Source organism: Protopterus annectens, chromosome 7.part1, assembly GCF_019279795.1.
Source record: "Protopterus annectens isolate FY-2018-M chromosome 7.part1, PAN1.0, whole genome shotgun sequence".
Taxonomy (NCBI): domain Eukaryota; kingdom Metazoa; phylum Chordata; order Ceratodontiformes; family Protopteridae; genus Protopterus; species Protopterus annectens.
Genome location: NC_056740.1, coordinates 145,760,897 through 145,788,385, shown reverse-complemented (window position 1 = coordinate 145,788,385; position 27,489 = coordinate 145,760,897). Strand labels below are relative to the sequence as shown.

At 40.2% G+C, this 27,489-nt stretch overlaps 1 protein-coding gene across 1 annotated transcript in view; it reads right to left on the bottom strand.

Annotated features, from left to right (window-relative positions):
* UROC1 (urocanate hydratase 1) overlaps window positions 1–27,489 on the bottom strand; it is a 1,269,467-nt gene that overhangs the window by 948,061 nt on the left and 293,917 nt on the right. Inside the window, exon 5 of the mRNA XM_044078604.1 lies at window positions 6,948–7,007. Within this exon, the coding sequence (XP_043934539.1) occupies window positions 6,948–7,007 (60 nt within the window). The remainder of the gene's footprint in view (window positions 1–6,947; window positions 7,008–27,489) is intronic.

The window sequence follows — 27,489 nt, the reverse complement described above, 5'->3', positions numbered from 1 at the left end:
TCCCTTCAGAACCATACTAGTTTTCAAAAGCATATTACTTCAACAAAATGCGACTCCTTAAACAACACTTAGATCTGGAAAAGGAGAAAAATGTTTTTCTTTTTATAGCTTCTCACTATCTCCGTGAATTTCCATTGACATCAAGCATAAAAGCAAAAAAGTATTTAGGATAAATCAAGTTATTTTAATCGAGACAAAAAGTTCATAGGTTGGTACTAGGCTATCGGCACTAGGGCCTATACAAGCCTAGCCATAACAATTCCCTGGCTATTTCTTCCCACAGTATTTACTTCCCTGGACTCCAGTCTAGCAGGGAGATTGACGTGATCCCTGGGGTGAATTTCTTTTATAGGTTCATAGGTTGGTACTACATTGAGTGATGTAGGGATTAATGCCCAGCTTATTAAGTTTATCTATGATTCCAGAGTGGGGGATGGTTTTGAAGGCCTTGGCGAGGTCCAGATAGGCTGTGTGGACCACCTTACCCTTGTCCACGGCTCTGGAGACTGATTCGAAGAAGTCAATCAAGTTCAGCAGACAAGATTGGACCTTCAAGAACCCAAACTGCATGGGGTACAGTGTTTGAAGGTTGCTATTGTCTTTGTTTATAAGTTCCATGATAATACGTTCCATGGCCTTGCAGATCAGGCTCGTCAGACTGATGGGGCGATAGTTCCTGGGATCCAAGGTGGATCCCCCCTTGTGGAGTGGGATAACTGTAGCTGTGCGCCACTCAGTGGGCACAAAGCCTGAGGGCAGGCTATGATTAAACATGACACTTAGGTGAGGTGCCAGTTCATTTTGTAGTTCATGTAGTACACTGCCTGGGATGCCGTCTGTTCCCATGGATGCTATATTCTTAGCTTTGGAGAGTGCATTGTTTTAACTGTGTGGCCATTACTGGAATTTGTCAATCTTTCTGTACTGAGATGGGCCCTTTAGGGGGTGAGAGAGGGGTGAAGTTTGCACTGAATCAATCTGCCAGGATATTGGTAATATCCTTGGGATCAGTGTATTTAATGCCATTCTGTTGTAGCTCAGAGCAAATACGAGCATTGCCATTTAGATTCTTGACATAGACATGGGATGCCTTGTAGTTGTCTTTGGAATCTTTGGCAATTTTATTTTCGTAACTAGCTTTGGAGGATTTTATGAGGGATCTCAGCTTCTTACTGAGGCTGGTAAGGGAGTTTTTTGCATCCTGGGATTTTCCTCTTTTCTGCAACAGTTTCTTCCTTTTGTTGTAAAGTTTGTTTATGGCAAGGAACTACCAGATTGGCTTCTTTTTTTTGGAGGAGAGCGAATTGGTTCTATTGGAGATGGCACGATTCATGCACGAGTAGATGTGCTCATATAGTGCCTTACTGTAGGATTTGGCAGTTGAACTTTCAGTTCCCATCTGTATGGGTGTCATGAGGTTTGTCACTTCTGACTTGAGTAGCATGAAGTTGGCTTTGGAGAAGTTTTTTACGGAGGTTTCCTTACTGGGGGGTGAGGGTGGGATGTGGATGTCAAGGGTGATTAGCTTATGATCAAACCTGACCAATGAAGGGGTGACCACTGGTGTGGAGCACTGATTTCCCATGTTGGTAATGACCAGGTCTAGGATATTGGAGCTCCTGGTGGGACTTAGGATTAGTTGATCCAGGGCATTGGAATTTATGAATTCCAAGAACCGTTGGACAAAGGTGTTGGCACATGAGTAGTTTTCCCAGTTAATGGCAGGGTGTTTGAAATCACCCAGTATTAGGGTGTTTGGTTGTATCTTAATATTTTCCAGTATGTTTAGAAAGGTGTAGTGAGAATCTTGGGGCATGATGGGGGATCTGTAGCAAGCTACAATTTGGACTGCAGTCTTACCTAGTGTTAGTTGCACCTGGAGAATTTCAGACACATTGTGTTGGGCAACTAGCCTGGTGGTGTTGTGAATATGGACACTCCTCCACCTGTAATGTTTCAGTCCTGGTTTGGTGGCCGAAAAGTGTGGTAGGAGTTGTAGCCTGGTATTGCAGGGGTGCTCTCTGGAACCTTGAACCAGGTCTCAGGTACTGCACAGATATCAATGTTCTCCATTTTTATGAGTGCCTCGAGAGAGTGCATTTTGAGGTTTAGACTTCTAGCATTGAGTAGCATTACCTTCAGATTTTACATGCTTGCACCTGTTACAGTGGTGGTTTTGTCCTTTGAACTTTGCCTAAAAAGGCACTATAGGGGTGACAAGAGCCTTAGCCAGTAACCTGAATCCCAGGAGTGACAGGTGCAGACCATCTCTGGCAAGGCATGGTGGTCTGTCGATCTTGTCGTCCCAGGCAGACAGACACTGGATCCCCTTTGACTGACACCAGAAGCTTAGCCAATTGTTGCAGTCGATCAATTTGTCCTTATACTGTGGTATCATTCTGGGCAAAGGCAGGATGCTACTCATTGCTGGGGTCATACCTGCCTGGGCCACATGATCTGAGAGCTCTTCCATGTCTCTTTTCATGTAGTCCAGGGAGGTTAGTCTCAAGTCATTCACTCCAACATGGGCAATGACAGAGTCATATTTGTACTTGTTGTGGAGTGACTTGAGTGCATGTGTTATGTGGCGGATCCTGGCACCAGACAGGCAGCTGACTGTAATTTTCTCCTTGTTCAGCCTGCTAAGTGGGTCATCAGTGTGCCTGACTATAGAGTCACCTATGAATTAAGTGTTTGGTACGTTGTCTTGCCTTAGGGGCTGTTGTAAGGTGGCACACTGGTGTTGTGAGAAATGTGACACTTTGGTTATGATTGGTGGTTTTTTTTGCGTTTCAGCTTCAGAGGTCCTTGTTGCTTGGGCAGGTTACTGTCAAAGGCCTCCACATATGTGGATTTAGTGTTGCTATGTGTGGGTTTAGAAGGGCTATGTGTTGCTTGAGGTGTAGTGTGGGTGTTAACCTTCTCCTCTTGACTGTCTAGCACAATCTTGCGTGGAGAGAGCTTTGCTTCCAGTTTGGCTATGTAAGTGCATCTCTCGCAGGTTGTAGTATTGGGTGGTAGGAGGAGAGGGTTGTCTGTGTACATGAGGCAATTGCTGCATAGCTCCAGTATGCCCAGATTCACCAGGTGGGCAGGAGAAAAAAACGGAAGCTGACCCTTGGACATGCCTGGTTTGGTGCTTTTTCTTTGCAAAGTACAATAGCTGTTTTCCCTTACCTTAGCAAGGTACTTTGCAATTATAGGCTGTTTAGTGGCTACGATTAATTTCTCCTTATTAACAAGGAGAGTTGAATGCTTGTATCAGTTTAAGACTTCCTAGTGCTTTTCAGCAGGTTTTAAAGCAAGTGCTAGTCACAGGTTTTAAAGCATGTGCTAGTCACAGGTATGCTTAAAGGTAAGATGAAAAAAATGGTCTATCCTAAATACTACAGTGTGCACTAGAGTAATTAGATGTGAAAGTAGGTAATTTAAGTTTTACCTGTCTAAAAAGTTAGGTTTTAGTGGAGAGTCACTATTTTTAAAACAGCAAGATAGATTGAAAGGGGGTGGTCCCTTTTGTATTCTGGAACTATGGAATACAGTAGGATGGCCAATAAATTTAAATAGTTGAAGGGGAGTGATTTCACAAAATGATAATCTTGTGCTTACTCACACAAGCCAGTAAAATAGAGAGGAAATGAGATATATGGTCAAATTAACATAAGGGGAAGGCAACTAGAAAGACAGTGGTGTTTAAGAACACTACAGTAACCGGATGGGAGGGTGGAGAAAAAAAATTCTGCCCGACTCACGAGAGACAGAGCTGTGGTCTCTTTTCAAGTTTTAATATGCAGTTAAAAGCAGAATACAAGTAAAGCACAAGGTTTGTTTGTTTCTTTCGGCTTTTCCCGGTTAGGGGTCGCCACAGCGGAACTCCGGTCCGCTAATGATTGGCAGTTGATTTTTACGTACCAGCTTGCCAGGCCTGACGCACAACCTTCAACGAAGGTACGCCCATTCACGCATATCTCCACGCAGAAGACGCTCTAGCTGAGAATCAAACTGGACAGCGTCTTACTGTGAGGCGACAATGCTACCGCAGCAATCACAGTAGTCAAAATAGAAAAAGGCAATAAAGGGATACAACAAATAAAAAGCAAACTAACCTTTCCCTCACAGCAAAGTGTAGCAGAGTTTGGGTGAGCCTTTCTAGTAAAGTAGATGAAAAAATGCTATTCTAGTCCTGCATACAAGATAAAGAAACCTCTTATCTGCAACTCAGTACAATGTACAACATGATTAGATGGTAGATGGAAAATAACCAAGGCAAAATCACTGCAGAGATATTAACCTATGTGCCATGCATAGCATACATGTACAAGGTAGTAACCCATGTGTAATGCACACCATATTCATCCCATTATGCTTTTTTCCAGAAAGTGTAGATCCTGTAAATCAGAGATAGCAGCTGCAGTTAATATCACAGTTAGGTGCTATAGTTAAATTTTAAAACAGCAACAGCTTAATCCAGGATGCGTGAAAATATGATTTAATGAGCAGTTTCACTGTGGGAATTATTCGGCCATACCTCTCAAAAGTCCCTTATTATTCAGAATATTTCTCATTTTGAGTCTTAAGCTTTAGATTCCATACATACCGCTCAGCCTCTCAGAGCAAGAAATCTGGACAAAGCTGTCAATAATGGGGGAGGTCAAATGCCCAAAAATGGGGACAATTTTTAAACATTGCTCTTACAAACTTAGAAAATTGATAGAAAAATGGGTTTTGCATTAGCATGAATTTTCTGAAAGGTATGAAGTAAAAATTAAATGTCTGTCATTATTTACCGACTTCAGCCCTCAATGATTTCCCAGTGACTTTCCAGAAACACAATTTTATGAGAAACAGACGAAAAATATGAGGCAAAAATCTGGACATTCTGCAAATATCTGTACATTTGAGAGGTATGGTTCCACACTGTATCACATGTGGTTTGTCTCACAGTCATTGTTAATTTTTCTTGACAAATATCTTTGGTAAATAATATTAAATCATAACAATTCATCAAAAGAACTTTCTGTAAATATAAAAATAACATGCATTAATCAAGCTGTGAGCTTCCTAGCTGCAGTTATTAGTAAGTGTTCCACATTTTGCCCATTTGTTTCACATTGTGAGAGTCAGTGTTCCATATATTTTGTAAATGGAGAGTTGAGAGCTATGAAGTCATCTACAAAAAATATTAATATTCAAGGCCCTCTTAGTGGAATTCTTAGTTTATAATACATGCAACAATGCATGGTGCAGTTATGAAATCCTGTATGTGTGTGACACTAAGCTGGACAAGTGTAACAAAAAGCACCAGTCGCTACAACATGCACAAGTAGTGCTGGTTCTTCCTGTACTGCAGTGGCTTATGGATTACATATCCAGTAAGTAAAAGCTATGTCAACTCATTTAGGATTACCAAGCAGAATGCCAAGTCAAAACTTTGTGATTGTAGAATATCGGGTATAATAGGAACCGTGATGACACAGAATGATAATTAGCTAAAACTCCCATCTCCGAAGATACAGCTCAGCTAAGGAGCATGCCTTACAATGCATTGGATGTGCATTTTACACATTCTGCAGAAGCAGATTTCTAGGAAGGGCCAAGGAATATCAGTGAACGTTCTTAATGAAGTGAATGAATATACAGACCAACAGGCCTGTCAAAAACTACTAGCTTTTAAGTGAAGTTTCTGAAGACATTTGTATATTACTTAAGCAGGACATTACTTAACGCACAAACATGTCTTCTGTAATTAATTTTAACAGGTAACTCTTCTCACTTATCACAAGCTGCCCTACTCCAAATCATTTTCTAAAATGTATGATTTATTTGCAACAATGAGTGTTGTACAGAATACCAGGAGTAAGAGAATGTCCCTGTTTACTACAGTAGATGAAGCAGTGGAAATTTAAAACTGAAAATTTTGAAGAACACAAAATTGCAGTGCGACTCCACTCATCCACAAATGCATTAATAAAAACATTTGATTCCAGGGCGCTTTGCAGACCAGTCAGAAAGAGTTGCATAACTTCTGTTTAGCAATATTGTTTTGTGGGCTACAGAAAAAAAATGATGCTGATCATTCGAGCATGACAGAGCTCTGAATGCCAAGCTATGCATCCGTACAGCCAATGAAACTAACTGTCACTTCAATTACTTGCTTTCAGGTAATACTGCACTTCATTTCATGGGTGCTAAATTTGTACATGGTCAAAACTGTTTACTGATTTGTTAAATGTGTAAAATGTGTAAAATCAGCACTAGAAAAGATAATCCCTCACCCAATTTGACAAATATAACGCATTTCCTTGTGTTTAAAAATCCTCACATTATAAACTTAAACCACCGACAGCAAATTATCTGAAGATGCAGTAATGGCAGACTGCTCATTTTTGAAACAAAGAGAGCTTTAACCCTTATGACTTGTGCCATTTTGGTTGTTTATTCTTTAAGTAATAATCTTTAGCTAGTGACAGCTCAGCTACATTTCTCTGCAACACACTGATGCCATCAAAAGAATAAAAATAATGAAGATGTCAAAGGAAGCTAAGCCGCAGCAATGGAAATCACTGCCTAACTTTAAAATCTGCAAATGCCCTTCATTTTGGATAAGGGGATGCCTGCTACTCAATATATTTGAATGCCCCTTGAAAACAATCATGTTTCTTGTTATGTTTTGCAGACATTAGCTACTCTTAAGTTAAAGGGTCTCACCTTAGACAGTAATATGCATAACCAATTCAGCATAGAGAGAAAAATATATGATGTTACTATACCGCCTCTGCTCCCAAGAGGTGTACTTTGACCATTGCTCTGTTATACCATGTGCCACAAATTCAAATGTGATGGCTGTGAGATTTATCAGCCAGAAGCCTGAAACAAAATGCCACCAATGACAAGACTACAGGTACAAATAAATACATTTCTTCTCAAAGCTTTACTGCTACTCTTACCTGAGCCCAGTTGCTGAAAACTTGCCCATTTCCACCATATGTCACAAGCTCCTGGGGAAACTAAGAAAAAATAAAGACTGTTATAAATCTTTGATTATTAATAATATGCCTACTACATATGTGTATTTCTACTATACCTTAATTCAGTATAAACAATCTAAACTTACCAAAAACAACTATTGTAATGTTATTGGCTAAGATAGTACATTGTTACAGTATCACTCCTTATGTGACAAACTAATTTATGGAAATGTGGCAGTAAGACCCTTTTTTATGCAAGGCCAAGAAATCAGTGATCACTGAGTGTAATAACCTCAATTTATAACCAACTGTGTATCCATTTGACTCTTATTTTCTAAATTAAATATACAAAGCCTGAGACAACCTGAAAGCCTAACTACCCCACAAAAAAAAAAAAAAATTGTGGCCAAGATTCAAAGAGAAGGTTAAGGTTTATTTTGCAAAAAAAAAAAAAAGAAGAAAAAAAAAACTAGACAGATGGTCAACTGCTATGCTAGCAGTTTCATAGTGAATACCTGAGTACAGCTTCTTGCAGATGACCGCTAATAAAACTGCACTCGCTCACAAACTCAGGTGGATGGAAAAACCTCAATATAACTTAACAGCACAAGCAACCAATTAATAAGATTGTAGCAAAATGTTTCCATAACCACTCACTATGGATAACTGAAAATGTGTACTTAAAGGAGAATGTGGGGAAATCTGTAAATCAGTATAAATCCAGATAAAATAAAGTATAAAAGTATATGAAATCTACCATTTTCCTGAAATGTAACCCAAAGATATGCAGATTAAGAAAACCACACATTCTAAACAAAATGGAGTTTCATTAATACTAGAAATGCAAAAAAAAATTACATTACAGCTGTGACACAAAAGTCTTACTCTGGCATGAGGTTATGAAAGACTGACAGATTTGTCTGAAAATGATAAGCATGTACCATGTGCTGTGAGTGCCATATGAAGAGCAATGTTAGCTATAACCGCAAACCACGGCATTCATTCAGAATCTTACCACAAAGTCTAAAGCAAAGACAACCCACTGGTGCTGAAAGAGGGTATTTGCACGCACCGATAGCCTAGTACCTACCTATGAACCTATCGTCCCCAGGGCCTATATAAGCCTAACCATAAAGATTATCTGGCTTTAGCCACCCAAAAACGTATTTACCTGTGCCCCTGTCGAGCATAGCCACAGAAGTGATCCCCAGGGTAAATTTCCTATTTCCCATCCAGTTGTACAGATTTTTCTTAAAAAGGGCCAATGATATGCTGTTTGACATGAATGGGCAGCTTGTTCTAGAGCAAGGGAAGTCTCTGGGACAGGAACCTATCCCTCCAGCAAGTTCTGTTTATTGTGATGGCAAGGTTAAAGTCCCTGGAGGCATGTGGCCCAAAGGGATTGGGATTTTGCTAAGTGTAGCATGTCCAACAGCTTTGGGTTTGACATGGCTTTGTATGTTAGGCAGAGATCACCTCTGCATAGGCGATATGCAATGGAATAGAGCTGGAGTTTCTTAAGATGGTCTGCATAGGGCATCTGTTTGAGACCAGTGATCCTCTTTGTGAGGTATTTCTGCGGTCTTTCCAGTTGCTGCAAATGTCTTCTGAGGTACATCCCAAACAGGGTGTTGTACTCTATAATAGGTCTCATGAGGGCTGAGTAGAGGGGGACAATTACCTCTTTTTTTCTGGATGAGAAACTTTTTGTGATGAGGCGTGCCACATAGGATGACTTCCTGACTACTGTGGTTATGTGGTTATCAAAGGAGAGACTACTATCTACCTGTCTCCCTAGGTCTCGTATCACACTTTCGATGTTGAGTGGACTACCACCTATGTGGTAGTTCATTGTCACAGGGTTTTTCCCAAAGGGGATGACTATGCATTTTTTCACATTGAGCTTGAGGTCATGGCTTTGATACCAGACATCTGTCTCAGCGAGGCCCTTTTGTAGAATGTCCACATCCTTATGAGATTCAATGATGGCTCCCAGTTTGCAGTCGTCTGCGAACTTTAGCCATAAGCCCTCTGTGTTGGCCTGAACTTCAGAGAAGTAGATGCCAAACAGTAGGGGACCCTGGACTGATCCCTGTGGTACTCCACTTGTCACTGGTCTGGAGATGGATTTGGAATTTGCTACTTTCACTGTGTGGGTTCTGTCAGTGAGCCAGTTGGCCACCCATTGCGTGACATAGGGGTTTATGCCCAGTTTCATGACTTTATCAATAATACCAGAGTGGGGAATGTTGTCGAAGGTCTTGGCGAGATGTAGGTAGGCTGTATGAACCGCCTTACCCTCGTCCATGGCTTTAGTGACTGCTTTAAAGAAGTCAATCAGGTTTAGGAGACATGATCTACCTTTCACAAACCCAAACTGACTGGGTTCCAGAGTTTGCAGGTTACCTATGTCTTTGTTTATAAGTTCTATGATGATACGTTCCATGGCCTTGGAGACTCGTCAGGCTGATGGGTTGGTAGTTTCCGGGGTTCGTGGTGGATCCACCCTTGTGGAGTGGGATCACTGTAGCTGTGCGCCATTCAGCGGGCACAAAACCTGTAGTGAGGCTTTAATTGAACATGGTACTTAGGTGGCGTGCCACTTCAGTTTGTAGTTCATGCAGAACACAACCTAGGATGTTGTCAAATCCCATGGATGCTGTATTTTTGGCTTTGGCAAGTGCGTTTTTCATCTGTGTGGCTGTGATTACAGGGACTTAGCATTCATCTGGTATAGAGATGGGCCCTTTTGGAGGTAAGAGGGGGTGAAATTTGCACTGAACCTATCCGCCAGGATGTTGGCGAGATCAGCTGTATGTTTAGTGCCATTGTGCTGTAGCTCTGAGCAGATCTGAGTGTTGCCATTGAGATTCTTAACATAGCTATAGAATGCTTTGTGGTTGTCTTAAGAATCAGTGGTGATTTTGTTTTCATAACTAGCTTTGGAGGATTTTATGAGGGATCTCAGCTTCTTACTGAGGCTAACAAGGGAGTTTTTCCAATCTTGGGATTTTACTCTTTTTTGCAACAGTTTCTTCCTTCTGTTGTATAGTTTGTTAATGGCAGGGGACCACCAGATTGGCTTCTTTTTTTTTTTGAAGGATAGCATCTTGGATCTATTTGGGATGGCATAGTCTATGCACTCGTGTACATGTTCATACAGTGCATTGATGTAGGATTCAGCAGTCATACTACTACTATCCGTCTGCATGGGTGTGGTTAAGTTCACCACTTCTGTCTTAAAAAGCATGAAGCTAGCTTTGGAGAAGTTTTTTACAGTGATTTCCTTAACAGGGGGTGGGGGCGGGATGTGGATATCTATGGTGATTAGCTTATGGTCGGATCTGACCAATGAAGGACTGACCTCTGGTGTGGAGCACCCATCACCCATGTTGGTAATGATCAGGTCTAGAATATTTCTGCCCCTGGTGGGGGGTCTGGATCAGGTGATCCAAGGCACTGGAATTTATGAATTCCAAAAAAATGCTGTGCAAATGTGTTGGTACACGAGTAGTTTTCCCAGTTAATGGCGGGGTAGTTGAAGTCTCCCAGTATGAGGGTGTTGGGTTGTACCTTAATATTTTCCAGTATGTTAAGAAAAGTAGAGTGAGAGTCTTGGGGCATGGTGGGGGATCTGTAGCAAGCTACAATTTGGATTGTAGTGTTAGTTGCACCTGGAGAATTTCAGATGCATTATATTGGGCAATTAGCCTGGAGGTGTGGATATCCTTGGTGAATATTGGCACACCTCCACCTGTGTCTCGGTCCAGGTTAGATGGCTGAAAGGTGTGGTATGAATTGTAGCCTGGTATTGCAGGGGTGCTCTCTCGAGCCTTGAACCAGGTCTCTGTCACTGCACAGATGTCGATGTTCGAGTGCCTCAAGTGAGTGCATTTTGAAGTTTAGACTTCTAGCACTGAGTAGAATTACCATCAGATTTTGCTTGGTTGTACCAGTTATGGTGGTAATTTTGTCATTTGAACCTTGCCTAAAAAAGGCACTATGGGGGTGGCAAGAGCCTTAGCCAGTATCCGGAACCCAGAGGCGACAGGTGCAGGCCATCTCTTGCAAAGCATCATGGCCTGTCGATCATGTCATCCCAGGCTGACTGGATCCCCTTAGAATGACACCAGAAGTTTAGTCAATTGTTGAAGTCAATCATTTTGTCCTTGCACTGAGGTGTCCTTCTGGGTGATGGCAGGATGCTACTCAGGGCTAGGGTCATACCTGCCTGGGCTACAAGATTCAGAGAGCTCCTCCATGTCTCTTTTCATGTAGTCCAGGGAATTACATCTCAGATTGTTGACTCCAACATGAACAATGACAAAGTCATATTTTTACTTGTTGTGGTGTGACCTGAATGCGTGCGTTATGTGGTGGATCTTGGCTTCTAACAGGCAGCTAACTGTAATCTTCTCCTTGTTTAGCCTGGTGAGTGGGACATCAGTGTGCCTGACTATAGTCCCTATGCCTAGTGTGCTGAGTACGTTGTATTTGCTTAGGGGCTGAGGTTGAGTGGCACACTTGTTTTGTGAGTTGTGTCACTTGGGTTGTGTTTGGTGGTGTTGGTTGTTTGCGTTTCAGCTTTGGAGGTCTCTGTTTGGGCATATTTATTTTAAGAATGTAGATGTAGGTTTTGAAGGCATATGTGTGTGGTGTGGTGAGAGTGTTTATACCTTCTCCTCCTGACGGACTAGTCCAGTCTTGGCTGGAGAGAGCTTGGCTTCCAATTTGGCAATATAAGTGCATCTCTCACAGGTTGTAGTGTTAGGCTGTAGGAGGAGAGGGCTGCCTGTGTACATGAGGCAATTGCTACATTGCCTCAGGATGCCCAGATTCACCAGGTGGACAGGAGAAAACACCCGGAGCTGACCCTTGGATATGCCTGGATAGGTACTTATTTAAGTACTATTTTAAGTACTGTTTTTTCTGACTTGGTAAGGAGAGTTGAGTGCTGTAGCAATTTATGGTGCTTACAATGGTTTCTAAGCAAGTGCTGAGCTACGAGGAACAGGTCTGAGTGCTTAAAAACTGAACTGGCTAGTTCTAAGGGAAAACTTGAAGAGCAGACTTCCTGGTGCCGATAATAGTTTAACCCTAGTTAAATGGCACTGTGCAAATCCGCGCAAACACAGTTTTTTAAACAGAAAGATGAAAGGGATACAAATAGTCCAAAATGGCCAATAAAACTACAGATTGTGAGCTGAAACCACTCCTCCAGCGACAGATAGGCTGCTCCAAGCTCACCACTCTCACTGATGAACAGAGAAGCTTCCTTCCATCTTAGTATGCTCTGGGCAACACAGAAACTACAAAACAGCCCAGAATTCAGCAAAATCTGAAAACCAGACTCTACTAGTTATAAAAATGCGGGAAATGAGTAAAGAGAGAGGATTTTTTTTTTGGGGGGGGGTTGTTTTTTTTTTTTTTAATTAAAACAGATACAGTAATACAAACAATTTCAAGGCAGAAAATGGCTATTGCACTTGAGTGTGTAGCCCACAACAGTTACAATTGAAAATCACTTAAAAATGATAAGTTAAAGTGAAAACAGTAATAGAATTAAAAACACAGTTCCAATAAATTACAAAGTTAATAAAAAATGCTCAAAATAATGCGGTTAGCAAAAATAAGCAATAAAAAGCAAAACAGAGATACTTAATCCATTCAAAGTCTCTTTTTTCTCTCTCTGCTGCTGTAGAACTCTTGCTGAGGTAATACAGTTTCAGTAGCAATTTTGGGGTAGACAGCTACTCAATAGTTAACAACTGAATAGACAAAGACTTGTTCTTTTTTCTTATAATACAGGAGATGGGTCAATCGTAATGGGCGGCAGGGGATAACACCGGGAAGATGGGCATTCAGCTACTGCTTTATGGATCACGAGTACTGCATGTATACAAAGTACACAGGTGGAATATGGGAGCATATTTGGGTGCTGCATTGCAACAAAACAATGTGTGCCAGCTGCCAACATGGAATGGAATGTTTTAGGGGGGAAAACAAAACTTCCCATTGTTACAGTGCAATAGACAAAAAAGCCACAGAATGCTTGACTCACAGTCTTACTGCAGAGATGACAAAATGAAAGTTTCTTCCTTCTTTTAATAGAACCCCACTCCACTGGGGCACATGCGATAACAAAATCAGAGGAAATAATGTATAGGCTTAGTAGGAAATGAAGAACTGACAGAACAAGACAGGATGAGAGTGGCAGCAAAAAAGAAGGTTGAGACTGGATAAAGGTAGAAGCAAAACATATGTGAGCAAATAAACAAATAAGTCAAGAATTAAACTGAAAGTCATTGCTGATCTGGAAATGTCAAAGAAAAATAGATTTAGGACAATTAATATAGCCTACCTCTTCGCATAAGAAATCTGGACAAAGCCAAAATTAATGGGGAGCCAAGGCCCAAAAATAGGGATATATTTTAAATATTTCTCTTATAAGCTTAGAAAATTTCTAGAACAAGGCTTTATTTAGTGTGGTATTTTCTGAAATATAAAGTCTGAAACTCAAATGTATGTAATTTTTTAGTGAGTTTAGTCCTCACCGATTTGTCCGAAAACTACACATTTCATCAGGAACAGGCCAAAAATATAAGACAGAAAGTCTGGACATTTGAGAAGCATTATAATACCATATGTAGACCATTTGACCTTTATGAATAAAGTCTGATACTTTCAGTCATCATAGTTCTTTTATGTGCATTTAGAATTTTTTTTAAACATGAAAAGTAGAAAATACAAAAATATTGCTAGAAAGTATTTAGGTGGCAAACCTGGATCAAGGGCATGCTGATAAGTATAGTATAAGTATAGTATAGCTGAATGATGTAACAAGTGCACTTACTTCAACTTTATGCAGTGTAAAAAATTATGTAGTATGGTTTGGTAAATAGAGCATTTTAATACAACTAGAACAAAAATAATGCAGTGCACAAAAGCTTTTTAATTCTTTGAAATACTATTTGTTCCAAAAGTGATATCAGAAAAGTACAAAATATATTGCATTTTATAAAGCAGCAACCCACTGTTCCTCTCCTAATTAGACTAAACTCCAAGGTCAAAACAACTATGAAAGAAGTCTCCCTCCCAAGTTGCGCCTTATCCAGAGTTCTTGTTCATTTCAGACAACTAATATTTTTGGCATTATTCAAAACAGTTGCTTGTTATTTTAGGTTTGGCAGAAGTGGTTCCAGACAACCCTGTTTGAAACTGATTGAAATTTCACTAAGCTAGCATATCCTGAAATCTGTATAGTCCATAAAGGAACAGAAACCACAGTTATTATCAGATAAGACCCATTAGGACTGCACAGTGGGGCAACGGTTTCATTGTCACTGCACAGCAAGAGGTTCTCCAGTTCAATTCTCAGCTGGGGTGCCTTCTGTGTGGAGTCTGCATGCCCTCCCTGCATTCGTGTGGATTTCCTCCTGGAGTTCTGGTTTCCTCCCATGTTACAATGCCATGCATCTGGAGCATTTCTCCCTGGGCCTCCGCTGAAAATTTGCTTTGTTCCAAGTCAGACTTTCCCAGTAAACAAATGACAAATAAAGAAATTTGATTCACTTAGTCTGCATATGTAAAGTACAGTTGTGTACAATTTGACTTTCACAGTAGATATCCTCCCTCTTCACTGTTTCAGTATGCATAACCCAAGGGATTTCTTGGCAAGGATAGCCCAATGCCTGGCCAGTATACCAAAGTCTTTAGTACTAATAATCATCACATCTAACACATATGCTCCTAGCACAAGGCTTAGAGCTTAAAGGTAACATATGGATGCACACACTCAGAGCTGGAAAAGCCCCTGGAGGAACAGAAAGGCACTAAGGGCAAGGAAAAACATGGGCACCGAGAAGGGAAGAATCTTCAGCCAGGAGCAAGAAAGAACAAGGCTAGAGCAGAGGGGGCAAGAGGGAGGGAGGGAATACTGCAACAGTGAAGAGAAGGACATCTACTGTTACGGTAAGGTTTTACACAACTGGACTGTGTCCTTCCATATCACTGCTGCAGTATTCATAACCTAAGGGAAAGTACAAAAGCTCAAGAGCCAGGAAGAATGGTCATGAGGCTTGAAGCTCAGAGACTCTTGGCTGAAGTGAAAGCCAAAAGGAGAACAGTCTTCCAAGTACAATGTTGTAAGGAAGCTGAAGAAGCAGGCTCAAAAGGAGATGAAGTAATTTTTTTAACAATAAAAGTGAGGTTTCAAGAAGGTGGAATGGGCTTTCTGGGAGGCCTGATGTGAAGGATGCCTTTAAGAAACTGCTTGACCTCAAATTTAGAGGTCAAAGGAGGATGCAAGGGCAGACAAACAGAAATTGCTGACAGGTGAGCCTTAACTGAAAAATACATTAACCCAGCAGATCAAAAAAAAATGAGAGAGAACCAGAGGAACCTTCATAGATAGGGGATCCTGATTGCAAGAGAAGCACCAGACAGAAAATCTTTTCCATTTGGACAAATGATTTCATGATATTGGGTTCCTGGCCTCCTGCAAAAACACAAACATCCTCAGAAAAGAGGTGTCTGATAGGGATCAAAACCCTATCGCCCACAACATCAGGTGAAGAGTGGACAAGAGAGGATGGATAAGAGACCCCTTATCTTGTGTGAGAAGATTCACCTGATGAAGTAACTTGTGGTAACTGCCCCTGACCAAGTGAGAAAGAAGGGGGAACCAATGCTGTCATGGCCAATAGGGAGTCACTAGCAAGATTTAGGGAGAGTTCTGCCTGATCTTATGCAAGACTCATGGTAAGAGAGGAAGGGGAGGGAAGGCATATAGAAACATCCCCTTCCAAGGAAAAGGCAAGATGCCTACTTTCAAAGCCAGAGGGACTTGAACTCCACAACAGAATAAAGAAGTTGTCTGTTCAGAGTGGAGGCAAAAAGATCTACCTGATAATACCCCACCAATGGGCAACGTCCAAGAACACATCTCTGTGAAGCATCCATTCATTAGCTTGTATGCTGTACCTGCTGAAAGAGTCCAGCCATTAGTGTGTGTTCCAAGGGAATGTAGACTGCCTGAAGAGTCACTCAACATTGGAGAGCTTGATCCCAGACCTGAAGAGCTAGTCCACAAAGTAGATAGAACACTGAACCCTTCTGCTTGTTGACATAACACAGCACTGTGGTATTGTCTGAGAACATTTTGAGGGACTAGGATGAAAGAAGGAATGAAAAGCTAGAAGCAGAGCTCTTATCTCCTTTATACTGATGCTGTCTGACTCCTGATGAAGAGGCCAGAGACTCTGAACCTTGAGAGAGCCAAAGGAGGTCCCCCATCCCCTGTCTGATGAGTCTGTAAAGAACTCAAGTTGGGACTGGAGCCTGGAGGGAAGCCCCGGGTTGAGAGAGTTGAATCCAACAGTGAAGCGTAAGCTTAAACAGGGAAGGAATGGTACTGGGAAGTCTAGGGGGTGACAATGTTGAAGCCACACTGACATGAAGTACCAATGAAGCTTTTTCATGTGCATCCTGGCCAGAGTAAGCATGGGAATGGTGGAAGTCATGAACCCAAGAACCTTGAGAAATTCCCTTGCTGTGACTGAAGCCAGAGGAAGAAAAGACTGGAAAAGGCAGTGAGACAGGGCCTTGGGGATCAGGCAGAGATGCCAGCATGGGGTTGGTATAAAGCCTGCAACCAATGAAAATATGATCCTGAGAAGGAGTTAAGAGTTCATTTCTTGAAGTTTATGGTGAGCCCAAGACTCCAAACATGGAAATAGCAAAACTGAGATCCTGAAAGAGAACATGGGGGAAAGAGCCTGAACTTCTCTCATCCTGCAAAAGGCAATGACAGAAACACATAATTTGGTGAATACCTTTGGAGAGAGCCCGAAGGGCAAAGCAGAGAACTGAAAATGCAAGGAAGAAACAGAGAAATGTAAACATTTCCTGGAAAGGCGATGGATGGGGATATGAAGGTGGGCATCTTTGAGATGCCTACATCCAACAGATGCCAACAGCTTATTTGGTATAGTGGTACATTGCTGTGGCTATAGTGTGCAGGATCCTAGGTTTGAGACCCGTCAGTGCTGGTTACAGCTCATTTGGTGTAGATCTAGAGAGACCATAAAGGCCTGGGTTAGAAGAAGGGGAAATAAAGTCTGAAGAGAACATCCAAAAGGAATGAAACTTGAGAAAGGTGTTGAACTGGGAAAGATCCAGAATAAGTCCCCAAGCTCTCTCCTTTCTGAGGACCAAAAACATTACAGAATAAAAAAATGCCCTACCTGGGCAGGAGGCTCAGCTTGAATAGTATCCTAGACCAAAAGAGAATGGAGCACCTCAGGGAAGAGGAAGTTTTTCCTGAGGAGGTTGAGGAATGCCCAAAAAGGGAGGAAGGGATTGGGAAATCTTGAACTATCCCTGGAGGATAATGGACAGAACCCAAGAATCTGTTGTGTTCCTTTAACCAATTTGGAAGGGGCAGGAAAAGATGGAGAGATAAGGGAACCTGGCCAAAAGGAAAGGAGAGACAATTGCTGAAACCCAGCTTATCCTGAAAAGCAGATCTCTCTATGGTAGTGGGTCTAAGTAGACTTAGCATGATGCACACATCTAGAACCCTTTTTCCCCTTAAGTGGAGACCTTGACTACCTATAAAAAACAGATTTGGAGGGATAATTCCTCTGAAACGAGGGGATAACAGAAACAAAAATATGTTTCAACTCCTGCAAGGCTCTACCCTTATTCTGGAGAGACTTGAAAAGTTCAGTAGCACAAAAAGATTTTTATTATGTAAAGGAGCTTCCAATAGTTTGGCCTTAATGTCATCAGGCAAAGCCAGAAGATGATGCCAAGAGTAATGCCTTATAACTGAACTAACGGCAGCAGCCCTGGAGGAGGCATCAGCTGCATCATAGCTGCATTAGTAGCAGCTTAAGAGGTAGAGCCCAATAGAGAAAGGGTAAAAGCCTTTCCCTCAAGAGTCAGGAAGGTCACAAACCACTTTGGAAACCTGAGAAAGGACAGCCAAAACACACCTGGTTATACGATGGCCCGGAAGGATAAAGTGACAGCAGTGTAAACTTTTTTTCCAGCCTCTCCATAGCCCTTCTATTCTTATCTGAAGGGAGCAACTTAAGTCAACAGCTTGAAGGTCTTGTCTGAAGAGACAGACACTACAGAAGGGCATTTATAAAGACATTTAAATTAATCGGCCACTTTGTAAAGTCTATTAGGTTTCTTGGGTGCAGGGGTCTGAGAATCAGGGTCCACAGAAGCTGGTGAAAAGCTATCCAGGAGGGCAGTCAGAACAGGGGGAATTCCTGATGGCTTAGAAATATCCAGCTGGAGGAGATAATATATTTTCTAAATGTCAGTCTTGAGAAAAATCCCATTTAAAAACCTCCATTATACAGGCAACACTATCCCCAAAGGAAAGTTACTCCAAAGGGGGATCTGGACTAATAGAATCCTCTTTCTCTGAATCATAGCCCAAGGGGGGGAGGAATATGAGAAGAGTAAAACCAGGGACTCTTCCCCAGAATCCAGTTCCTCATCCAAAGAATCTAGTTCTCTGAATCTTTTAAGAGGTGTGGAAGACCAGGACGGGGCAAACACAGATGTCCCTTGAGGAGAATTCAAAAAGTCATAAAACCATTGAATAACCAGAGTAAAATCCTGCCATACATGTTGGGAATCTTTAACTATGGAGGAAACATGCTTGGTTTACAGTTTCTTAGTCTGCAGGACATCCTTACAAAACAGCCTCTGGGGGTCAAGCCTCTGGAAGCATTCAATAATCATAGTAGGACTTTCCTCCCCAACTAAAATATGTTGAATCTCTCTTGGTCCCTCAGATATAATCAGCCAAGGTTCTCCCTCAACATCAGGAGCAGATGTTTAAAGCCTTTGAGGACATACAAATAGTTGGATCCATGCCGGCTACCAATGGGGTCATGGCAGAGAAATCTGAGGCAACCAAATGATCCTCTGGACTTTTGCTAGCCTCAAAAGAGATGTCAGGAGAGGCTGGACAGCGGCCGTATCAGACCTAAGTTTTTTTTTGCCTTTTTCTTAGCAGATGGCTGACCCCTGGGATGGGAAGATTCTGCCACAGCACCTTCAGGCAACAGCTTAAGAGGGTAATTCTCAAGGTAAATTAAGAGGAGAGCTGAATATGTAGGGTTTTGGGGCAAAAGCATAGCAGATAGAGCACTGCGTATGGGGAAGCACCCAAACATAATAGACATTGCACACTGGTCGTGACAGTCTATATGGGGAATCTGTCTCCCACACTGACATTTTCAATTTCTGGATGACATGAACCCAAGAACACTAAATTAAAAGAAAGAGATAAGAAGAACCTCCAATGGGACACTTATCTGAAATGCAGCTTGGTAACCAGCTCAGCAGAAGGGCATGCAGACCAACATTCAACAATGGAGTTTGGACTGGCAGCAAAGTAGTTTGGACTGTATGCGTCTGTACATCACCTTTATACTCTATGCCTTGTGCAGGGAGTGTACGTGTAATGTAGGATACCTATAAGTACTAAAGGCTTTGGTATACTGGTCAGACGTTAGGCTATCCTTGGTAGGAGAGACCTTAAGTTATGAATATTGCAACAGTGATATGGAAAGATATCTACCATGCAGACTGCAATTTCTTATTAACCACTATTATTCCTCTTTCATCCAGGCTTAGCCTGCATTCGATTGGTCATGATGTGACCTGTGCTTTATCTCAGTAACCTAATTTTGTATGTGTATATATATATATATATATATATATATATATATATATATATATATATATATATATATAAAACAAACATAAATTGCATGCATTCTTGGATTTATTTACAGCTTTTACTGTAAAAAACATGAAATTTTAGAAAGATGCAAATGCTCAACTCAATTACATATGAAAGAAAAATTTCCTCTCTCCAGCACAGCATAGTTTCCACCCTAACCACAGTACTTCCACTTTCCTAGTAAGCCGCACTGACAATGTTAATCTCAACAACATTAGTAATCTCATCTCCACAATATTTCTTAAATTGCTTAAAGGTTCTGACACAGTCTGCCACCAAAACTTACCATGCAAACTCTCAAGTCTTGCCGAAGCCTCTCTCCATTGGTTCTGCAGCCAGTTCTTACACATGGAACAGGCTGTCAAATGGCAAAATGATTTCCCTTCCATCTTACCCATTCCATTAGGGGTGCCCCAAGAATCAGTACTCGGCCCCTTACTGTTCAATACATTTAACAATACACACCACACTGCCTCCAAACATACATCTGTAGTATAATATGCTGATTCAACGTGTGTGTGTGTGTTTGTGTATATTCAAGGCCCATCAGTAGTATAATATGCTGATGATTCAACCCTCACTTGCATATTCAAGGCCTGGCCCATGCTTCAGGAACTTACTTAGGCATTTGCATCCCTAGAATCCAAGCTGGATGGATCCAAACTCCTCCTGACCCTAAGACCACCAAATTCATGCATTTCACTCCCAAACACCTGTCCAACAAAAAAAAAAAATAATAATAATAATTTCATAGTAACATCCAACCACACACAAATTGAAGTGGTTTCACATACTAAGTTATTAGGTGTGATCATAGATTATCAGATGAAATTCAACTATCATTATTCAACAGGTAATAACCCCCTCAAAACAGGATCCTCTATCGTACAAAAAAACCCTTCTCACAGACAAGGCCAGCATTAACATGGCCATAACGTATTAACTACCAACACTTCCCTAACCCAGAAAGTGCCCATCTCTAAATATTAGCATTCAGCCATATTCCCCAAACAGAACAGTGTGCTCTGTAGACAAATACTTACTCACCATAACTAAATCTAAAACCACTGAAGGTGATTTATTGTACTATGTGTAATAAAACATGGAACTCTATTTTAACTTTCAAGACCACTAAGCTCCTTAAAATCCATTAAATCCAAACTGAAACAGTACCTCAGCTTCATTGCTTTGTACCCACCTATTCCAGGATAGAGTCAGCACCTCACAGAGTACATTTCTTAGGACTCTGTTCCATTTTACTGTACCATCCAGCTCCCTTCAACATCTCTACCAGCTGTCCTACTTTCACATGTACATGTACCTCCTCTCTATTTACATTTCCTATCATTCACATCTTACTTTATTTATGCAATTCGTATACCTTCCTTTTATATCATATAAATACTGTGGACTGCATCAGTCAAATTCTAGAGACTGCTTTTACTTCTATTTGGATGCACAGACAGCATCATTCAGAAAACCCAAAAATGTATAAAAATGTATAAAAATGTCTTTAATGCTTGTAACTAGCATGGCTACCTACTCAGGAGTGTTAATATATTCTTTAATTTCAATGTATATATTCTTCATACTGTTCAAAAACTGTACCATGTCTTAAAGCCTTGTACCTTACATTTGTTTACTGTGTACAATTAAGTTTATTGCATCTTTTCTCCCTGTGCCTCAGCTGAAAATGGGTCTTTGCCCAGTCATACATTGAGTAAACAAATGCCAATAAATAATCAATTTATTGAGCACACCACTGTGCAAAAATACTTCCTCACACCATCCCCAGCTATTCTGCTTGCATTTTCAGTTTGTGCTCCTGCTTGAATAACTTACCTGAATGTGCATTCTTTATGGAGTTTGTTGATTCTTTATGGGATAATTATTTCTATCGTATCACCCCTATCCATCTTTTTTCTGTTGTGTACAAGAGGGTTCTAACGGACTATGTAAATGACTGTGCAATTTGTGCATACTTTAGTTGTGCTCTTCACAACAAACTCCTGATATCTTTGCAGATATTTGTTAAATTTTATTCCCGTCACTCAATCTTAAAACCATCAAGGTAATCTATAAAATGTGGTCCATACACTGCAAATGCAGCCCTGCACAGCCTGTCAAAAAGAGCAGACCAAAGACAATATCTCACTTCTCTCTCTACTGGTAGATTCAGTAACAAAGAACATAATCAAATTCAACAAGTAGTCCAATGTGCTGATGACTCTTTGGAAACTGCTTTAGTACATCTTTATTGTCCAAGGCCTACAAAAGAACCAGCCAATTCTGTTATACAGGGTTGGCTTATTGTTCTTACACTTCTGTATGTAACAAGTGTGATATCTAATGAGCTGGGATACTAAAAATAGGACGCTTTTTGAAAATCTTTCACATGAAGGAGGGGTTTTCTCACAAAGACTAGTTTACAGAAACTGAATTTAAATTTTTTTCTTCAGTGTTTACAACCATGAAGTACAAGGGGAAAACCTTTCCATACTGCTTGCATCAATAAGAAATATAAAGAAGAAAGCCAAACCAAAATTAATTTTAGCCATTCTTCTGTATATCAGTGTTTTTACTATTCTCCTAGTGCTTTCCATGAATCCCAAGTTGAACTTCAGGTACTATATGGCCTGATCTGTGATCCTCTTCTTCTCCATTTCTAAACGGCTCCCAACTGCAGCATAGTCAGGGGAGTATACAAACACATACCTCTCAACTGTCCACATTCCCAAAGAATGCCCAGATTTTTGCCTCATATTTTTGGTCTTTTCCTCAAAATTTGTGATTTTCTGGCAGATCCCAGAGGATTGAAGTCACTAAATAATGACACACATTTGAGTCTCAAACTTTACATCCTTCAGAAAATACATGCCAACATATAACCTATTACATCAACAGTTTAAGTTTATAAGAGTAATATTTTAAATATTTACCTAATTTTGGGACTTTGTCCATCATTTTACAAAAATTTCAATTGCTGCACCTGGCTCTGTGGTGCAGAGGGACAGAGCTAGGACTATGACCAAAGTAAGTGGCATTTGATTAGCATCCTTGGCACTGGAAGAGCGAAGCAAGGAAGGAGTGGAGTGAATGAGTGTGTCCTATTCAACTCTTCCGGGGGGGGGGGGGGGGGTGTTCAAGGTGCACATTGAGAAGGTTCTCTCTCTCTCTCTCTCTCTCTCTCTCTCTGGTGGAGAACATGGAACCACCTCCCCTGTCACAGGGGTGGTTAGCCTGGCTACTTGCTGGCAATGTCCCTTGCAGAAATGAGGGATGCCCACCAGAATTAGCTTATTGCACACTTCCTTCCCCCATTAGCTGAGTACACATGGGGATATAATGTCCCATTAAAAACAAACAATAACAACAAAATTTAAAAATAAATTAAGCCAAGCCTAATGGCTGTCTTAATTATGGCTCTTCTCAGCACAGTCTTGCCATCAGTGATGAGAGGACAAATGGGCCAACTGGCTAAGGGGTAAGGAGCTGATGATTAGCAGGCGGAGGACAAAGTGCAAAAAAGAAAAAAAAAATCACAGTTGTGCAAGTATATTTGCCATAACAGAATATGCTTAAATAGAAACATTTCTGCTGTTGTGGTACTCAATAAGCATGTGAATTAGCAGAAGGTTGGCCTCTGTTCTTCCAGCCTGATTTCCAGATCAAAGACCACCACAGGAACGAAACAAGAATTCATAGAAAGTTTATTGATGGCAATCAGTATTTGAATGGGCAGAGTTGCCACCCTTCTCATACTTTATCAGCATTCCCTTATGGTGAGTTCCTTATGCTACGGAGATGAAAAGGAATTTCTTCAGGAGTTAGAATATACAAAATACATGTTTATTATAAGGGGGTATGATGTAAATAAACATAATTCAAGTATTCAAGATATTGTGATGGTTAAGAGTGATAGTGAATTTTCATACCTAATAGGGAACCTAAAGTTCAGGAAAATAGTGATAATACTGAAAAAAAAATTTTTGTAACTACTTATAGTCCTTTTAGTCCTGAAGTAATAAAATTTTAAAGTACTATTATTTTTTTTTTTCTGGCCAAACAAAGATTTTTGCAATTTAATAGAAAATGTACCAGGTATTGCATACAAAAGGGGAAGGAACATTAGTAACATGCTTGTCCACGGGAGGTTTATTCCACCTGTGGTAACTGTTGATGTAAGTGTTCCCCTTAAAGGGACCATTCCATGTGGGAAATATTGTAGTTGCAAGCACATAGTATCAAAATTTTAGTGATGCTAATGGTAGAAAATATGAGTTAAGAAATAGTTTTAGTTATAATTCAGTTGGAATAATTTATGCCCTCAAGTGTCCCTGTAATAAATTGTATATTGGTGAGAGTAAGAGGGCTTTTAAGATATAGTTGCAGGAGCACTTGAGGGATATTACAAAGGTTAGGATGGAAAGTCCATTTGCTGCCCATTTTTACGATTGCCATCATAGGGATGAAAGGGGCCTTCTAGCAAGATCAGTATATTGTGGCCCATTTGAAAATGAAAGTATTAAAAAGAAGTTATGGTATAAAGAAACTGTTGTTATATTGAAATATGATACCTTGGTTCCCAAGGGTCTAAACTTGGAGTGTAGTAGGAAGGTTTTTATTTAATGAATATGACTAAGGTGCTATTAATTTATTTAGGGTTTAATTGATGATGTAATTCTGCCTTAATTGAAGTTGTTATATAAGGAGAATGTTTATGGGCTACAGTCTTACTCTGTAAAGGGTGTTTTCAGAGGCACTAGAAAATATTGGTTTATTAAAAGATTTTGGGATCATCTGGCTGCTGTTTTGTCATTCTGCTGATTTCCAGATCATTTTAACTCTCTCACAGAAGAACTGAAATCTACCCCCCCAAACAGGATATCAAGCTAGCATCTTGCTAAAAGTGGCCCATCTCAAACTCCGTGTTTTTGTTGTAGATAAAAGTATCAGTTATACCTTCAATTATCCTGACTGTATCCAGAAAATGCAAGTTCACTGGGATAAGGAGAGTATCTAGTAGGGACTCCTTTCTAGATAAGGGTTAAGGGGAGACAAATGTTGTTGTTCTTCTTCTTTCAGCTTTTCCCAGTTAGGGGTTGCAATAGCGGAACTCCGGTCCGCTAATGATTGGCAGTAGATTTTTATGGTGCCGAGGTGCCAGCTCGACGCCCAACCTTCAAGAAGGCACACCCATTTACGCATTACTTTCGAACACCACTCGACCACGGGGAGGACATGCAGACTCCACATAGAAGGTGCTCCAGCCAAGAATCAAACAGGCGAACCTCTTGCTGCGAGGCAACAATGCTACCGCTGCACCACCACGGCTTCTGATGCAAGAAAATACAGAAAATGAGAGGAGGAAAGAAAGGCACCATATCCCTTCACCTCAAATGGATAGAGGCCACCTAATGTCCTCTTCACTCCTCAAATATTCAAGTAAAAAAGAAATCTTACTTCTGCTGGTACAGTGAGGGTAGGCAATAACAGAGAGCACTGGATAATCTGCAAGCCATGTTCAATAATGAAGATGCCAGTATTGCCTATGCCACTACAAATACCAGTATAACACTTGCAAAGCTTCTTTAACTTAGCTTAACAGAACAGTGAATGTTGCATGATCATACATTTTATAAACTATTAGTATGGAACTCTCACGGCTGTCATTACTGAATGACTGTAATCCTCAGCATACCGCTCAACTTGTTAGTGCAAGAAATCTGGACAAAGCCTGACGAAATGTGGGGAAAAGGCCCCAAATTAGGGACAGATTTTAAATATTGCTCTTACAAAGTTAGAAAGTTGTTGCTGGATTAACATGGTTTGTGTTAACATACATTTTCTGAATGATTTGAAGTCTGAAACTCAAATGTTTGCTTTAGTGACTTCATTTCTCATATCATCCCAGTGATTTGTCAGAAAACCACATATTGATTTTTTCAAAAACATTTTTTTTGCTTTCATTATAAACATACGCAAATGTACATATAACAAATACAATAAAACAACAAAACTATTTACAATATTTACATTCATCCATAATCATTTTATCCATGAGAAGGTATCAGTATTTCTTCAAAAGGTTTTCCAATTTTTGCCATGCTATTTTTTTTATGAGTAATGTTATGAGTTCTATAACAAATGGTTTGCAGTTCTTTTTTACAAACAACTTTTGCTAAATTAATAAAATCTTTAAACATTTACTTTTCCAGTTCAAAGTATTAACTTTTCTGGCAATAGCAAGAATTGACGAGTAAATGAATCTGAGATTTAGGTATTACATTAGGTATAGGAACATTAGGGCGGCCACGGTGGTGCAGTGGTTAGCATTGCCGCCTCACAGCAAGAGGTTCTCCGGTTCGATCCTCGGCTGGGTGCCTTCTGTGCGGAGTCTGCATGTTCTCCCTGTGGTCGCGTGGGTTTCCTCTGGGTGCTCCGGTTTCCTCCCACATCCCAAAGACATGCTGTAGGTGGATTGGACACTCTAAATTGGCCCTAGGTGTGCGTGTGAGTGTGCCTTCTGTGGAAGGTTGGGCGCCGGGCTGGCAACTCGACACCGTAAAACTCCACTGCCATTCAATGTGCGGACAGGTGATCCACTGTGGCGACGACTAACCGGGATAAAGCCGAAAGAAGAAGAAGAAGATTAGGTATAGGAACATTGAATATGATTAGTGAGTTAGAAATATGACAGTTATCAGACAATAAAGCATTTACAAAATATTTGAAGTCTTTCCAGTATTGAACAGCATTTCTGCATTCGATGAACATGTGAACCCAGTTAGCCTCTAGTAATTCATCATATTTCCAACATTTACTTTCACTGTTTTTGAGTACAAGATTTATTTTATGCTGAATATAGAAACTCCTGTTCATAAATTTCTATGTATACAATCGCCAATATAATTAAGAAAAAGTACCATACGTAGAATTCAATAACAATTTTTTTGGATTCATCAGATATTTGTTCTCCATTAATCTTTACATAGTAATTCCAAAAATCTGAGTCAAACTTTAGAGTGTCTCTTCTCTTAGCATTTTATAGATAGGTGATGTACTTAATTTTTGATTATCTGTCTTTTCAAGACACCTAATAAAAAGTTGACTCAAACTAGGTATAGATACGTTCTCTAGGTTGATTGATGCTCTCATTTTGTTTTCTATAAACTGCTGTAATGAATGTATAAACAACCAACTATTATCAAAACTACATAAAAGAGAGTTTAGTGGTTTAATACTCTTATTTTCAATAAACTGATGCCAGAATATCAAGTTATTTTCCTTTCATTTTTACATTGCATTCTAGGCAATCAGGGGAGTATGCTATAAGGAATTTAAGAAAAATAAATTGTTTAATGTAATTACAATCAATTATGTTTTAAAGTTATTAAATATTTGATTAATACCATAAGAAAAATTATCAAACTTCTTATTAAATAAACAAACTTCACGTAAAAGCCAATGAACTCTACTTATTCCATATTGTTCTTTAAACTGAGTTTCTATAGTTCTGACATCAGTTTTATGAAGCTCATGTATTGTTTTACAGCCAGATAGATAGGTAGGTGTGATCCAATGTGATATTATATTAATTACAACTGATTTGGAATAAAGATCTAAGCTATCCCATTACTGTTCCAAGCTCTAATGTGCCATTTACATGCATGTTTTAAGGGGAAACCATAAAAATTTAAGTAGCATGGAATCTAATTTTTTAAATAAGTTTTTGGGAGGGGGTATTAT